At 39.5% G+C, this 16,711-nt stretch overlaps 1 protein-coding gene across 5 annotated transcripts in view; it reads left to right on the top strand.

Moving 5' to 3' along the window:
* Positions 1-16,711, top strand: part of mrrf (mitochondrial ribosome recycling factor) — a 25,754-nt gene extending 9,043 nt beyond the window's left edge. For 4 of the 5 annotated variants that reach the window (XM_063014276.1, XM_063014273.1, XM_063014274.1 and 1 more), the window contains exons 4-7: positions 7,519-7,637; positions 12,374-12,465; positions 15,082-15,295; positions 16,120-16,711. In XM_063014276.1, the coding sequence (XP_062870346.1) occupies positions 7,519-7,637; positions 12,374-12,465; positions 15,082-15,295; positions 16,120-16,197 (503 nt within the window). In that variant the 3' untranslated portion in view covers positions 16,198-16,711. The remainder of the gene's footprint in view (positions 1-7,518; positions 7,638-12,373; positions 12,466-15,081; positions 15,296-16,119) is intronic. The other variant, XM_063014277.1, reaches the window with a different exon arrangement.

Below are 16,711 nucleotides of genomic sequence, written 5' to 3'. Positions count from 1 at the left end.
AAGAGTTAGTACACAAGCGTCCCATTATTAATCCGTTCTGTCGCTTACTATTAACTAAGTACATTTAGGGTCAGTCCTGTTCATCTTAGAATGGCCTCTGCCATACTGGCAGGCTCATTAACATTATTGACCAGACTGCCGTCTTTGCTTGGCCTTTTGATCTCTTTGTTCATCTCAAAATTCCTTTTCAAAAGAAGACTGTGGTTGTGGCTTTTTTAGTGCAGACAGAAATATTTAGACCTGTCGGGCCCCTTGGCTTGAGGAACATGCATGACTTCATTTTTAAAAGGGAATAATGTTCATCTGGGCTTCATTATGGAGTGTTTTTGTTGTGGATGAGAGGTAGATGGAGAGACTCACCTTGACTGTGGGAAGATAGTGATGAGGCACCAGAGTAAGCGATGACCCAGTGTCTGGACCGCGTGATTCTGGCAGTTGCTTGATGCCATGCTTTTTCACTTTCTTCTTTGTTCCGTTTCCATCATGTCTTTTTGTATTTCTGTTCTCAATTGTAGAAATGCAAATGGACTCGGATGAGGTTCTGTATTAGAGGTGGTTCTTTTACTGCAGAGAAGTTTATACCAATTGTCTGTAAATACTTTTTAAAAATAAATTACTCACTCACTCGCTTTCTTAACCGCTTATGCAATTAGGGTCGCGGGAAGGGGGGTGCTGGAGCCTATCCCAGCTTTTCGAAGGACGCAAGGCACACAGTAACTCCCTGGACGGGGTGCCAGTCCATCACAAGGCAGACACACATACGCACACACACATTCACCTATAGGGCAATTCAGTGTCTCCAATTAACCCAATGCATGTTTTTGGACTGTGGGAGGAAACCAGAGCTCCCGGAAGAAAACCCACGCAGACACGGGAAGAACATGCAAACTCTGCACAGAAAGGACCCGGACCGCCCCGCCTGGGGATCGAACCAAGGACCTTCTTGCTGTGAGGCGACAGTGCTACCCACCGAGCCACCGTGCCGCCCTAAAATAAATCAGCAATAACATTAAGTTTACAGATTGTTTAATGCAATGTAACACTGCTGTGGGGTGCAAACAAAAGTTAACAACTGACTTTCACTGACATGCATGTATCACTACCATTTGAATGTGGTTTATTTATTTTTTATTATTATTTACAAAATGTCTCCACTTTTTCGGATAATGGAAAATTCAGATTATAGCACTCAGTAGTATTTTCCACTCATAGTTCTTTTGGTGGCAGACAAAAAATGCACTAAGCTGAAGAATAAATATATTAGGATGACCCTATGAATGGCAGACCCCAATTATAGTATAGTGACATAACCACGTTTCTTACCAGTCATAAGGGCTATTTGCCCAATAACTTTAAGCAATGTGTGTTTTCATCCTAAACAGTAGGTGTTTTTTTTTTCCCGTAAATTCTGGTCAAATTTGTTCTGACATCACAACTATAGTCTCCATCAGGCAAAGCCAAGGGATTTAGAAAAATCTGTTTTTGCATTTGTTGGACTAACATTTCACATGCACATATAAGTACGTATGTTCTTCGTCTGAATGCTTTCTGACCTTTGGTCTCTTTTGCTGGAGAGGTCATGAGGTGGTGGCACGACCAGGAAGAGCTCAATTGGTTAATAGTCTTCCAGTTGATCCCCATCGTTGTGTAATGAAAATGGCAGTATGAGACATGAAAATGTTAGCAGATGTTTGAGGAACCAGGTAAACACACACACACACACACACACACACAGATAGCGACCTGAGACACACTCTTCCAAACCATGACCTATCATTATTCTAAACCTGCGGCCAGCGCTTTTGCTCATTGTCGGGGCATGCGCTGTGCCTAATGACAAAATGGAAGTTTTGTTCTTTATAAAGCTGCATCTACTCGGTTAACTCTGCCGTGCGATCAGACTGGCTCACATTCTGATGGCTGTTACACAAATGGTATAAGCTTTGCCATAAAGGTATTGCTTTTGAGACTTGTATGTAAACTGTACAAATAGGGACGGCTCTTGGAGAAATATCTCCTTAAGTGGAAAGAAGCACATGGCCTTTTTTGCTTTTCGAAATGATCAAAGTACAGGAGGAATGATGGCAGACTGCAGTGGGCTTTGGCTCATTTATCACTAAATCAGAAAAAAGAGAGACATCTAAATTAAGAGGTAAAAGTAGAGGATCAGACAGACAGAGTAAGTGAGGTAAAGCTGAGGAGATGAGGTGAGATGGGAGCAATTTGATGTGAGGAAATGCAGATGAGAAAAGGAGACACGTTGGCGTGAGGCTCTTGGTTCTCCAGCTTGAGAAGGAGCAGAAAGAGGAGCTGAATTCCTCACCTTCCCAGAGGAGAGAGAGATTCGGGAATCAGGCTCATTATGTATGTTTGAATGTTCAAGTAAATAAGAGAGTATAAACAGAATATACTTCAAACAAAAATAAATACTCGTCTTTATACTAAGGCAAGACAAATATGAAAAGGAACTAAAAAGGACTAAAAAGTAAACAAAAATTGTCAATATAATACAGGCTGATGTGGTTTTTATATAATCAACAAGGGCTCAGTGTAATTGATGTGAATCAGAGTCTCAAAATCCAGTTTTATAGAAAATTCTGCTATTGTATTACACTAGCCCACCACTGCTGCGACCTAGGACCAAATCTCAGCTCTGCTATTGTTCCACTGGGCGTCTACACAGACAAGATTGGCTATGTCTGAGAGGGGTATGACCAAAACCCTGCAATGGATTGCCGCCCTGTCCAGGGTGTGTTAATGCCCTGCGCTCAGTGATTCTGTATGGAACTTGACCTACCACAACCCAGACCAGGACAAAGTGGTGGATAAACATAAATACTTATTTTTAATAACAAAGCAAATGGTACGTCAGTGTTAGTAAAGATTAATGATATGCTTTTGTAATGGAAATTTAGATGAATGGAAATTGAATGATTACAAGTTATTACAATTTACAATAAAACTTCAGTAAACTTCACTAATTACAAAAGGATAAATTACAAAAGAATACAGTTCTGTGTAAAAAAAATACATTTTATTTTGTTTATAATATTTTGTGTTTTGAGTTACATATAATGGTCAAAGATAAAGTGTGAGTAGGACGTTCCATCTTTCTTAATGTGTTAGCCCACCGCCATAGAGAACTTAAGCTCTTGAGTTCATATCTTGATGGTGTTTGTCCTCATTGCCACTTCATTGCTGGCGGGAGTCTTGAGAAAGCATAGTATACTCTGAAAGATTCTCCACCACTTTTTTCTTCAACCTATTTTAATGTATTCTGATTATAAATGTATTCATTCTACTCAACAGTCTGATGGAAATCTCCATTTACATGCACACTACAAGTAATCTGATCCAAAATGATGAGCATGTGTAGAGTACCACTTATACATGTTACTATGACAATGACCAGTTGATGTTCGTTTTTTATTGCTTTTAAATATGACGGACACAAAAGTATAGAAGTGAAAAATTCACTTAGTAAAGAAGGGGTAACATTCAAAGGCACAAAAGTCCTTTTAAAGTTTTTCTTTCCCGCCATATTATATTTTGTCACATGCACTTCCATTATGTCACATGCACATGTGCAGGCTGTTATTCTTTTATGTTACAGATTATACAGTATGTACAGTGTATCACAAAAGTGAGTACACCCCTCACATTTCTGCAAATATTTCATTATATCTTTTCATGGGACAACACTATAGACATGAAACTTGGATATAACTTAGAATAGTCAGTGTACAGCTTGTATAGCAGTGTAGATTTACTGTCTTCTGAAAATAACTCAACACACAGCCATTAATGTCTAAATAGCTGGCAACATAAGTGAGTACACCCCACAGTGAACATGTCCAAATTGTGCCCAAATGTGTCGTTGTCCCTCCCTGGTGTCATGTGTCAAGGTCCCAGGTGTAAATGGGGAGCAGGGCTGTTAAATTTGGTGTTTTGGGTACAATTCTCTCATACTGGCCACTGGATATTCAACATGGCACCTCATGGCAAAGAACTCTCTGAGGATGTGAGAAATAGAATTGTTGCTCTCCACAAAGATGGCCTGGGCTATAAGAAGATTGCTAACACCCTGAAACTGAGCTACAGCATGGTGGCCAAGGTCATACAGCGGTTTTCCAGGACAGGTTCCACTCGGAACAGGCTTCGCCAGGGTCGACCAAAGAAGTTGAGTCCACGTGTTCGGCGTCATATCCAGAGGTTGGCTTTAAAAAATAGACACATGAGTGCTGCCAGCATTGCTGCAGAGGTTGAAGACGTGGGAGGTCAGCCTGTCAGTGCTCAGACCATACGCCGCACACTGCATCAACTCGCTCTGCATGGTCGTCATCCCAGAAGGAAGCTGACGCACAAGAAAGCCCGCAAACAGTTTGCTGAAGACAAGCAGTCCAAGAACATGGATTACTGGAATGCCCTGTGGTCTGACGAGACCAAGATAAACTTGTTTGGCTCAGATGGTGTCCAGCATGTGTGGCGGCGCCCTGGTGAGAAGTACCAAGACAACTGTATCTTGCCTACAGTCAAGCATGGTGGTGGTAGCATCATGGTCTTGGGCTGCATGAGTGTTGCTGGCACTGGGGAGCTGCAGTTCATTGAGGGAAACATGAATTCCAACATGTACTGTGACATTCTGAAACAGAGCATGATCCCCTCCCTTCGAAAACTGGGCCTCATGGCAGTTTTCCAACAGGATAACGACCCCAAACACAACCTCCAAGATGACAACTGCCTTGCTGAGGAAGCTGAAGGTAAAGGTGATGGACTAAACCCAATTGAGCACCTGTGGCGCATCCTCAAGTGGAAGGTGGAGGAGTTTAAGGTGTCTAACATCCACCAGCTCCGTGATGTCATCACGGAGGAGTGGAAGAGGATTCCAGTAGCAACCTGTGCAGCTCTGGTGAATTCCATGCCCAGGAGGGTTAAGGCAGTGATAATAATGGTGGTCACACAAAATATTGACACTTTAGGCTCAATTTGGACATGTTCACTGTGGGGTGTACTCACTTATGTTGCCAGCTATTTAGACATTAATGGCTGTGTGTTGAGTTATTTTCAGAAGACAGTAAATCTACACTGCTATACAAGCTGTACACTGACTACTCTTAGTTATATCCAAGTTTCATGTCTATAGTGTTGTCCCATGAAAAGATATAATGAAATATTTGCAGAAATGTGAGGGGTGTACTCACTTTCGTGATACACTGTATATTATAAGCATTACCCACCACGTTCAATCAGATTGAATTCGGAATTGCCTTAATCAAACTAGTCTATTCTGATCGTGGTATTAACAAAGACATTCTATTTTGATTGAGGTGTATACATGGATTTATTCTATTCTGATTGAGGTGTATACATGGATATATTCTATTCTGATTGAGGTGTATACATGGATATATTCTATTCTGATTGAGGTGTATACATGGATATATTCTATTCTGATTGAGGTGTATACATGGACATATTCTATTCTGATTGAGGTGTATACATGAACATATTCTATTCTAATTGAGGTGTATACATGGACATATTCTATTCTGATTGAGGTGTATACATGAACATATTCTATTCTAATTGAGGTGTATACATGAACATATTCTATTCTAATTGAGGTGTATACATGGACATATTCTATTCTGATTGAGGTGTATACATGGACATATTCTATTCTTCTTCTTCTTCTTCTTCTTTCGGCTTTTTCCCTTTTTCAGGGGTCGCCACAGCGAGTCATCCTCATGATCGCTCATTGATTTGGCACAGTTTTTACGCCGGATGCCCTTCCTGACACAACCCTCCCTAATTTATCCGGGCTTGGGACCGGCACTACAATGCACTAGTGCATCTAGCGGCTAGGTATCCATAGGACAATTCAGTGTTTCCAATTAACCTGGTGGCATGTTTTTGGACTGTGGGAGGAAACCGGAGTACCCGGGGGAAACCCACGCGGACACAGGGAGAACATGCAAACTCCGCACAGAAAGGACCCGGACCGCCCCACCTGGGGATCGAACCCAGGACCTTCTTGTTGTGAGGCGACAGTGCTACCCACTAAGCCACCGTGCTGCCCGGACATATTCTATTCTAATTGAGGTGTATACATGGACGTATTCTATTCTGATTGAGGTGTATACATGGACATATTCTATTCTAATTGAGGTGTATACATGGATATATTCTATTCTGATTGAGGTGTATACATGGACATATTCTATTCTGATTGAGGTGTATACATGGACATATTCTATTCTGATTGAGGTGTATACATGAACATATTCTATTCTAATTGAGGTGTATACATGGATATATTCTATTCTGATTGAGGTGTATACATGGACATATTCTATTCTGATTGAGGTGTATACATGGACATATTCTATTCTGATTGAGGTGTATACATGAACATATTCTATTCTAATTGAGGTGTATACATGGACATATTCTATTCTAATTGAGGTGTATACATGGACATATTCTATTCTGATTGAGGTGTATACATGGACATATTCTATTCTGATTGAGGTGTATACATGGACATATTCTATTCTAATTGAGGTGTATACATGGATATATTCTATTCTGATTGAGGTGTATACATGGACGTATTCTATTCTGATTGAGGTGTATACATGAACATATTCTATTCTAATTGAGGTGTATACATGAACATATTCTATTCTGATTGAGGTGTATACATGGACATATTCTATTCTGATTGAGGTGTATACATGGATATATTCTATTCTGATTGAGGTGTATACATGGACGTATTCTATTCTGATTGAGGTGTATACATGAACATATTCTATTCTAATTGAGGTGTATACATGAACATATTCTATTCTGATTGAGGTGTATACATGGACATATTCTATTCTGATTGAGGTGTATACATGGACATATTCTATTCTGATTGAGGTGTATACATGGACATTCTATTCTGATTGAGGTGTATACATGGACATTCTATTCTGATTGAGGTGTATACATGGACATATTCTATTCTGATTGAGGTGTATACATGGATATATTCTATTCTGATTGAGGTGTATACATGGACGTATTCTATTCTGATTGAGGTGTATACATGAACATATTCTATTCTAATTGAGGTGTATACATGGACATTCTATTCTGATTGAGGTGTATACATGGACATATTCTATTCTGATTGAGGTGTATACATGGATATATTCTATTCTGATTGAGGTGTATACATGGACGTATTCTATTCTGATTGAGGTGTATACATGGACGTATTCTATTCTGACTGAGGTGAATACATGGACGTGTTCTATTCTGATTGAGGCTAATAATTGTTTTTGGGGAAAAACAGCCATGTTAAAGAGCACGGGTGCTAGTCTGTGGCTCTTCTCAGTCAGCATGGGGGTGGTGACATTAAAGAGGGGTGATATTACTCCCTTTAATAAGTACTCGCTCCTTTTCTTTGCAAAGCATTTGATCACCTGAAAATTGTTATTAATGTGCAATGGCTTATGTTATCAACAGGTGCACTGGACCACATCACAGTCAGCACCAAGGATGGTAAATTCCCTCTAAACCAGCTCGGGCAGATCTCCATGAAGTCTCCGCAGCTCATCGTCATCAACATGACAAGCTACCCAGAGGTATCAACACCATCACTGTGCAGAGAAGCAAACTCATTTCAGAGCTGAACACACATAAACATGCTCCTCTCGTTCTGTAACATGAGTGTGGTGGAGCCGCTCCAGCCCGGTCTCACAGAGATTGATTGATCGTAGAGGAGAAGGTCTTTGATCTTACCAAATGATTGAAGCAGAGGCCAGGAGTCTGTCAGCCATCAGGAAATGACCGCACACTGCCCTCTGCAGCACAGATCTGCATTAATGTCTGTACTTCCGAATACACACACACTCACACATCTTTTCTCTCTCACTCAATCCAACTTGTGTGTTCATTCCTCTTTTCTCGTTTCCATTCCTGTCTTCTACCTTTCTATTTTTTAGTATTACCATTTTTTCTGCTTATAGCCACCCCCATTTTTCTCTCTCTGATATCTTTTCTCTTTGTTATTAATGAGAGCACTTACTGGCTGATCCTCAGATAAGTCTGTAGCAGTGATAAATGTTCTTTCCAACTGGCTTAAAGGTTTCAAGGCTCTAGTTTCACTCTGTGGTTTAAGCCAACAAAGCAGCATTTCAGTAAAGATGTTTTTAAAGCCTAAGATGGAATGTTATATGTAATGTAACGCTATATGTAACACTGTAATGTGTAATTGCCAACAGTGAACAGCCATAGCATGTTTCGTATTTCAATTACGTACTTGAAAATATAGTTGGGGTGCCCGCATGCCTCAGTGGTCTAATGCGCTAGCCCACCACAACTAAGAGTTTAAATCTCAGCTGTGCTATCCACTGGCCAGGTGCCCACACGGACACGTCACTACACGTCATCACTTTACGATGGTTGGCTGCACAAAGCGATCAGCTTTCTCCAATGCCCTGTGTCTCATGTCGCTTGTAGCAGACTAGCCCCCTAAAAATGCAATCCATGTTGTGATCTTGTCAGTTTAGAATATTTATAGTCCTTCCACAAGTCCTGTCATAACATGCACTTGTGCCCGGCTGTCCACATGTTCTTGGAGAAAACATGATTTGTTGGAACACAGTAGCTCTTCTGTTGGTCCATACCAGATGCCATAGCCTTTTATTTTATTTTGGCATCAGTGAGTCTTGGCCAGCCAACAACTAGCGGTTTGTGGCTTCTTCCCTGTCTGTGCCTGTCTGTGGGCACTTACCGTGGCTGCCCATGAGAACGTCTTGCTGTTTCCAAGATACTTAACCACACTTGTCTGATCATAACAATTTGGCCTTTATCAAAGTCAGTCAGGTCTTTATGCTAATATCTGCTGCATTCAATACATGAACAATGAAAAGGTAAGGCAAAAGGTAAGAAAAAGGCAGTGGTAATTCAGTGGTTAAGATACTTGACTAGTAAACGGAAGGTCCCTGGTTCAAGCCTCACCATTGCCAGATTGCCATGGTTGGGTCCTTGAGCAAGACCCTTAACCCTTAATTGTTTGGATTGTGTATGCCATATGTATGCCATAAATGTAAATGTGAATGTAATTATTGGCACAGAGTGTGATTTTTTTGTTTTGTTTGTTTGTTTCAAATTGGCACATCCCTTCAAATAGATGAACAAATGAACGTATAACATGCAAACTGTGAATGTTTGTCTTTGTTAAACACAGTGATCGATCATTCTCAGTCTATGCTAAAACATTTCTATTTAATAACTATTTAAACCATTTTTTTTGCAATAATATTACCTTTAGCTCCTGTTAAGGAGGGTTGTTAGATTCTAGGATTGCTTGCATGAATAGTGTCTTTAATTAACTCCATAGAGTGTCTGTTGTTGATTTACTTGCATGGTTTTGGTTGTTCTCTTATGCATAATATAATGGACTTAAATGTAACTAATAACATTTTAGGTTCTTGTTTCAGACTGAGGAGCTGCAAATAAAAATTAATAATGAAATTCAAAGAACAATCAATTTTGTCAAAATCATGTTACAAATTACAGCCTTAAACATTTTAGTTTTATGGATTTTGTAGCTGTGGCGGTTAATAATGGGTTCTTTTTAGCATTTGGTCCTGTGCTCATAGTGTAGTCCCTGCAGGACATCCACTTTTAGGCAAAGACACAACTAAACTAGTTTTTTTTTAGTTTTTTTTATAGAAAGTTTGTCTTAATGTAAAGTGTTATTCTAATATCTTAAATGAACAGACCTTTCTTTTTTCTGTCTTGTTAATGGGAACACGTTCCTGTGTTTTATCAGAACATTTGTGTGTTATTAGGCACACATTATGTTTAAAATTCAGATTAATATTATGTTATTACCTACAACTGTAAAGGTATAGCACACAGCATTATTGAAGTATAGTTACATTTAATGCTTATAATGGTATTAAGTGTCGTATAGGGTGTTGTAGTAACAGCCATTACCTACCAGGCCTTTACAAAACCAACAGTGAGGTGATTGGCCCCTGGCTGAAGGAAAACATCTTTATAATTATGCTAATCCATTACACCCGCCTGTTCCAGAGAGTCATTGTTTTTCAGTCATTTATTAAAGTAGCATGAAAAGCTAGTTGGTGTTGTGTCCGGGCTACGTTAGCTGTGCCTGTGTGGTACAGAGTCATTAGGGACGTGTTTTCTTTAGCTCCACTTTACTCTGACTCTCTTTGAACTCTGGTTGCTTTTTAATTTTAGAGGTTTTGTCATTGCTGATAATGTGTTAACCAGACCCAGAGTTGTCTACCGTTAAGAGACTGAGCGTTAGGAGAAATAATGATTAATGAAATTCAGAAAGCAATCAAATCTACGAACATTTCGTATCGATCATTCAGCAGAGGCCCTTGGGAATCACACCGCCTTTGGGTTGGTTTGACTAAGCGCACAGAAATCCACCAACTCTGGCAAAGTAATACACCAATAAAATGTTGAGTGTGATTTTCAAACACAACCGACCATAGCCAGATGTTTAAATGTTTCCCCTGGGTGATATTATTTAAATATTGAAACAGTAATTTGTGTTTAATACAAATATGAAGTGTACAGCCATGCAAACGTTTAGATTCTCTGATCAGATTCCACAATTTGTTGATTTTCTGAATGAAAACAAGTAAAAACTTCCAGTTATACAGTAAACACGATGCAGAAGTAGCTTTTGCATTATTGGAGATGTTTGTCCATTCATTTTGATGAACTGACTTCAGCTCCCAAATTCATGAGGGTATTGGACTGACTGATTTTTAACTCCTCTATGAATTCTTTGCTTTTAGCTGCATGCTTCAGATTGATTTTTTTTACACAACAGTGTCACTCCCTTAAATTTCTTTTAAAAAGAAACCCAACCTTCTGCATCACCACACTTAAGCTACTGGCTTATTTAAATGAATTCACAACATTAGACCTTAAGTAAACATGACTAATTACTTAATTACTGCCACAAGCTGAACATATTATGCTAAATATTGAGGTGAGCAGGCAGGACTTTCAGGCCTGTTAAGGGTTATTAAAGGTCATCATTCTGCACTGCAGCCCCTCAGCACTTTCCCAAAAGAATTGTGCTCATAGTGCTCTGTGGCACACACACACATACACACACACACCTTCAGATTCAGTATTAGGAGATCCCATTTCACCTCACTTGATCAAATCACTTGTTTATGATTTTGTGTGGATTCTTAGCCCTCGGTAAGATGCAAATATCACCATGTAGACAGAAATGCATAACTGTTTTGACCATGTGGCTTTTGTGCAGCCCAATAATATTTTTTTACTCCAGAATATAAAGAAATTAACACATTTTATTAATTTCTTTAAATGTAAACATGGAAGATGTTTTTTGTTTTTGGTTTTGGGGTGGTGAAGTTCTGCAGACGTAACCCTTGGTGTCTTTCAGATACTCTATTTTACTTTTGCTGCCCAAAACATTACATTTGGCTTCCCTAAATCACACCCAGAAGTGTGTTGGTTTAAATGAATGACTGTGTATGTTTCCCCATCACAATTTTAAATAGGTTATTCAGACAGAAAGAAAAGATCATGAACTAATAATACAGATTTCAAAAAAGGGTGATGCTGGAAGTATTGCAGAGCTACATGGTCTGGGGGACTTGGGCTTGAACCCTACACACTGTCTGAGTAGTTTGGCATGTTGTATGCCAGCTTCAGCATACTGTACTACAAAATTACAGCATAAGCACTGGATTGTGGTACACAAGTGGGCCCTCTAGTGGTGTTTTGAACTACATTTAGGAGAATCTCGTCTGTTTTACTGGATAAGCAACCAAATTTTGGGGTGTATTGTATAGATCATGAGTCTGCAGGTAGATGCCCGGTCAGCTGAAAGCTGAGCTGAACTCTAAAAGCACTGATGGGCTAGCCTGTTTTACAGCTGTCTAGATAGTTTGTTTTTTATGATTCCTGTAATAGTTTATTTTTTATAATAATAATTATTATTAATATTATTGCTGGGCCATATCGAATTAATGAACAGGAGAACCTGATGCACTGTATTTATTGTATTTTTACTATGTAGCATTTACTGTTTTCTAATAAACATAAAGATCAACTAGTTAATTAGAGATAAATTCAATTCGCTTTGGTTTGGAGTTTATATCTGTATCTTTCTCTGTAGGTTTTACCCATATATATATTCTTTGGGGCCCCTGGTTTTTTAGAGGACCTCAAGCAACTGCCCATACCTGCTTATAGCAAACACTCCCGAGGGTGTGTATAGGGGTCACAGCAGGTACCGCAGCACCAGCTGGCTGTCATTAACACCCGCCCCGATGTTTGTTTGTGTCCTCAGGCCACAGCGGCTGCCACCCGTGCTTTACAGGAAAGCAGCATGAAGCTGAACCCAGAGGTGGAGGGCACCATCATCAGAGTGCCCATTCCCAAGTGAGTAGTGTGTGTAGCCTGAGGGTTTGAGTCCCAGCAAAACACTTTCACCTTCTAATCGCCTTTCTGCTCCCTTTCTAAACTTGCTGCTCACACACATTTTAAAGCACCAGCTTCATGAACATTTTCTGATTAAAGATCTGTACACCGTTCACATGAGTTGCCCAACAGCTATATAACTTCAAATGTGAGTCTTTTGAGTTGCACAAAAGTTCATAGCTGTGGTTGAGTGATTGAGAACCAAATAAAAAAGATACATTCATAACAACTGTACATTTACTGTGTTGTGGATTCGATTTGGAATGGAAACAATTGGGAAGTCAGCAGTTATTTTATATATTATTACTGGTTTGTTTTAAATAATATTAATTTTAACATTAATAATTAATAATAATGTTGCTATAGCTAAGATATGCACTGATCATCCATAACATTAAAACCACCTCCTTGTTTCTGCACTCACTGTCCATTTTATCAGCTCCACTTACCATATAGAAGCATTTTGTAGTTCTACAATTACTGACTGTAGTCCAGCTGTTTCTCTACATACTGTTTTAACCTGCTTTCACCCTGTTCTTCAATGGTCAGGACCACCACAGAGCAGGTATTATTTAGGTGGTGGATCATTCTCAGCACTGCAGTGACACTGACTTGGTGATGGTGTGTTAGTGTGTGTTGTGCTGGTATGAGTGGATCAGACACAGCAGCGCTGCTGGAGTGTGTAAATACCGTGTCCACTCACTGTCCACTCTATTAGACTCTCCTAACTAGTTGGTCCACCTTGTAGATGTAAAGTCAGAGATGATCGCTCATCTGTTGCTGCTGTTTGAGTTGGTCATCTTCTAGACCTTCATCAGTGGTCACAGGACGCTGCCCACGGGGCGCTGTTGGCTGGATATATTTGGTTGGTGGACTATTCTCAGTCCAGCAGTGACAGTGAGGTGTTTAAAAACTCCAGCAGCGCTGCTGTGTCTGATCCACTCATACCAGCACAACACACACTAACACACCACCACCATGAGGAACAGCATGAAAGGGGGCTAACAAAGTATTCAGAGAAACAGATGGACTACAGTCAGTAATTGTAGAACTACAAAGTGCTTCTATATGGTAAGTGGAGCTGATAAAATGGACAGTGAGTGTAGAAACAAGGAGGTGGTTTTAATGTTATGGCTGATTGGTGTAGCACAGCTTTATATTCCTATTGTGAATTAATTTGCTGTTTTCTAATTGCATGTTTTCTTTGTACACTTTATCCTTTGTTCTTTAATTTGGATTCTGATTTGTGGTGTAGCACAAAATATTAGTGAAAAGCATGAGGTCCAAAGATAATAAAGATAGTTCTAATGATTAACATTCTCTATAGAAATAAATGCATATCAATTTCTGCAGGCATAACCTTCTCTCTATTTCTCTTAAAATCTTTCAGTATTTTGTTGATCTCTGACCACAGCACTGTTTTCCCCTGCCAGGCAAAATAACCACAAAACCAGTTCATTACATTTCCTAGCTGAGCCACTGACTGCTCTGGCGATGGCAGGTGCTCATCTGGCGGGAGATTGTGAAAGGGCCGGGAGGAGGCGTCTGCAATCAGCGCAGTCATCTCGCATGCATTTGCATGGATGAAAGGAGTGTGTGGCTTGATTGGATCTGAATTACTAATTACATGCATTGTTTGCAGTAAACAGACACAGCTCTTGGACTGTTTACAAATGGCTTGTATCAGAGTGCTAATTAAGGAGGAGCAGAGGGAAACTTGTACACCTACCAGAAATTAGTCAGCCTTCTGTCTCTGAAAAAAAGCTGTCTGTGTTTGATTTTATGCTTTCTCTGATTCAGTTAGAGTAGCAAATTATATATCTTTTTGGATTGTTTTCTTCTTCAATATCAGAAAGAACACCAGATACTAGGTTGTTATTTTATCAGGTGCAGCATATTTATTGGATATGCAACTACAGACAGATCATCAGATCAAATACTAGGGACCATGGTATAATCATATAAACAAATATTTGGATGGTGAACCATAATCATTTGTCTCATAAAAATAGTAAGGCGAATGTTTTTTAAACTTCAGTATTTTATAGAGGCAAGAATAGTTAATTAATCCAAACATTAATACTGGTAACTGGTTAAAGTGGGATGTACACACATTCTTCAAGATGGTCTTCACTTGGGCCGACATGCAAATAATTTCTGTTTAGCATCAGAATCTTTGCTATCTAACTTTCCATTCCATAACACACACATAATTAAATTAAAATTATATGTGGATGCATTTTATATCATTGTTGTTATATATTTTATAGAGTTATATAAAGTTATAGCTGCTATAAATATCTAATGTGAGTCATACCACATTGTACCCAGGTAGCTACACTATATGACCACTAGTGTGTGCACATCCTCAATAACCTCAAAACTGCAAAGTGTAAAATCAGATTTCCATCTTCTGCATTCACAGCGAAAAAATACGAATGCCTTTACTGATTTTACACCTCACAAGAATTTACACCTTTCGGACAAACTGGCAACTTCCAGATCTTAATGCAAAATGACCTATTTTATCCCAAGTTTTATGTGTATAAGCTTGTGGTTTTTGTATGTAATTGCCAGGGTGACAAGGGAGCACAGGGAGAACCTGGCTAAGCTTGCAAAGCAGTTCGGCAACAAAGCCAAGGAGTCAGTAAGAAGAGTCCGGTCCAACGCCTTAGCTCAAGTCAAGAAGTCCAAAGAGGGCGTCTCTGAAGACACCATCCGCCTGATAGAAAAGCAGGTAGTGTCACCTTATGCGGAGGTCAATTTACAGTCAACTTCACAATTATTTTTGGTAAAGACAAGCAAAAATTTAATCTTTTTTATTTGTAGTTTAAAGTGTATTAAACTGAAATGACACTTAAAATATACTTTTATAAGTCTAGGTCACATTAGCACCAGGAGTGGAAACTAGTTGTTGGGAATAAGCATGTAAAAAGAGAGTATGAAATAATCAATATTTAGTGCCATATTAATTTCATTTTATTTTCCTGAACCACTCGTTCTGGTCAGGGTTGCGGTGGGCTTGGCTCCACCCGGTATCACTGGCCACAAGGCAGGAATACACTGGATAGGGCAATCATGTCTCTGTACAGACCACTGTGATTTGAACCCAGATCTCATAATAATTAATAATAAACAAGCATAATAAACCGCTGCACCACCTGAGCAACCCAAGTTGCATCTTTTTGTTTAAATTGCTGATGTGATGCTGATGGGACAGTTGTAGCCTAGCGGTTAAGGTACTGGACTCAAACGGTTGCTGGTTCAAGCCCCACCACTGCCAGGTTGCTGCTGTTGGGCCCTTGAGGAAGGCCCTTAACCCCTTAAGTGCTCAGACTGTATACTATCACAGTACTGTAAGTCGCTTTGGATAAAGGCGTCTGCTAAATGGTGAAAATGTAAATAATGCCAGAACAGTGTTCCAATGCAAGACAAAGGACCAGGATGAAGATTAGTCATTATTTGTGGGCATTGTTCTACTCAATGATTTTGCAGCTTGTACAGATGCAGTTTTTTTAATACAAAATAAATGCCAAACATATGTTATGTAAATCTATGTAATCAATTCATCATTTTTGCCACTTATTTTACTTTAATATTCTTGGTTTTTGCCAGGTTCAGCAGATGGCCGACAATTTTGCAGCAGATATAGACAAACAGCTAGCAGCAAAAACCAAGGAGCTGCTCGGCTGACGTCAACAAGGCGATCCAAACTTCTTCTTTTTTTATTTTGCCTTGTTTGTTCAAGATACCAAGACAAACAAGAAAAAGCTGGACATCCTTACAACTGACCTTTACATGTAACGATTACTGTGATGGAAATTAATCTGCTAGAGGTGGCGCTTGGGCGTTGTTTGTGCGTTTTTATGGTGCATAAACAAATGCTGCCGTGGCACGCCAGTGGCTCTTAGCTTCCTTGTCTTCACATCTTCAAACAAACAAACGGGAGGACAGATGAAGTTTTAATGTGATTTGGGGTCCTCCCTCCTAATCAGAGAGATGCCACAAACCCAGTGTTTACATAAGAAAGTGCAGAACTGAAGCGGTACAGGATGCTTCAAGTCTTCGAGGATGGATCTTGTAATAAGGCATTGCCAACATTTGGCTCACATTCGGTGCTGTTGGTGTAAAATTGATTCGCGGTTTTTGAGAATCCTGTAACTACTGATGCATAACTGAATAAAAAGTGCGCAGTATTTTGGCCAGA

The sequence above is a fragment of the Trichomycterus rosablanca genome, chromosome 18 (assembly GCF_030014385.1).
Source record: "Trichomycterus rosablanca isolate fTriRos1 chromosome 18, fTriRos1.hap1, whole genome shotgun sequence".
In the NCBI taxonomy this organism is placed as follows: domain Eukaryota; kingdom Metazoa; phylum Chordata; class Actinopteri; order Siluriformes; family Trichomycteridae; genus Trichomycterus; species Trichomycterus rosablanca.
The sequence above is the reverse complement of the archived record's forward strand: the minus strand, read 5'-3'. Positions and strand labels throughout refer to the sequence as shown.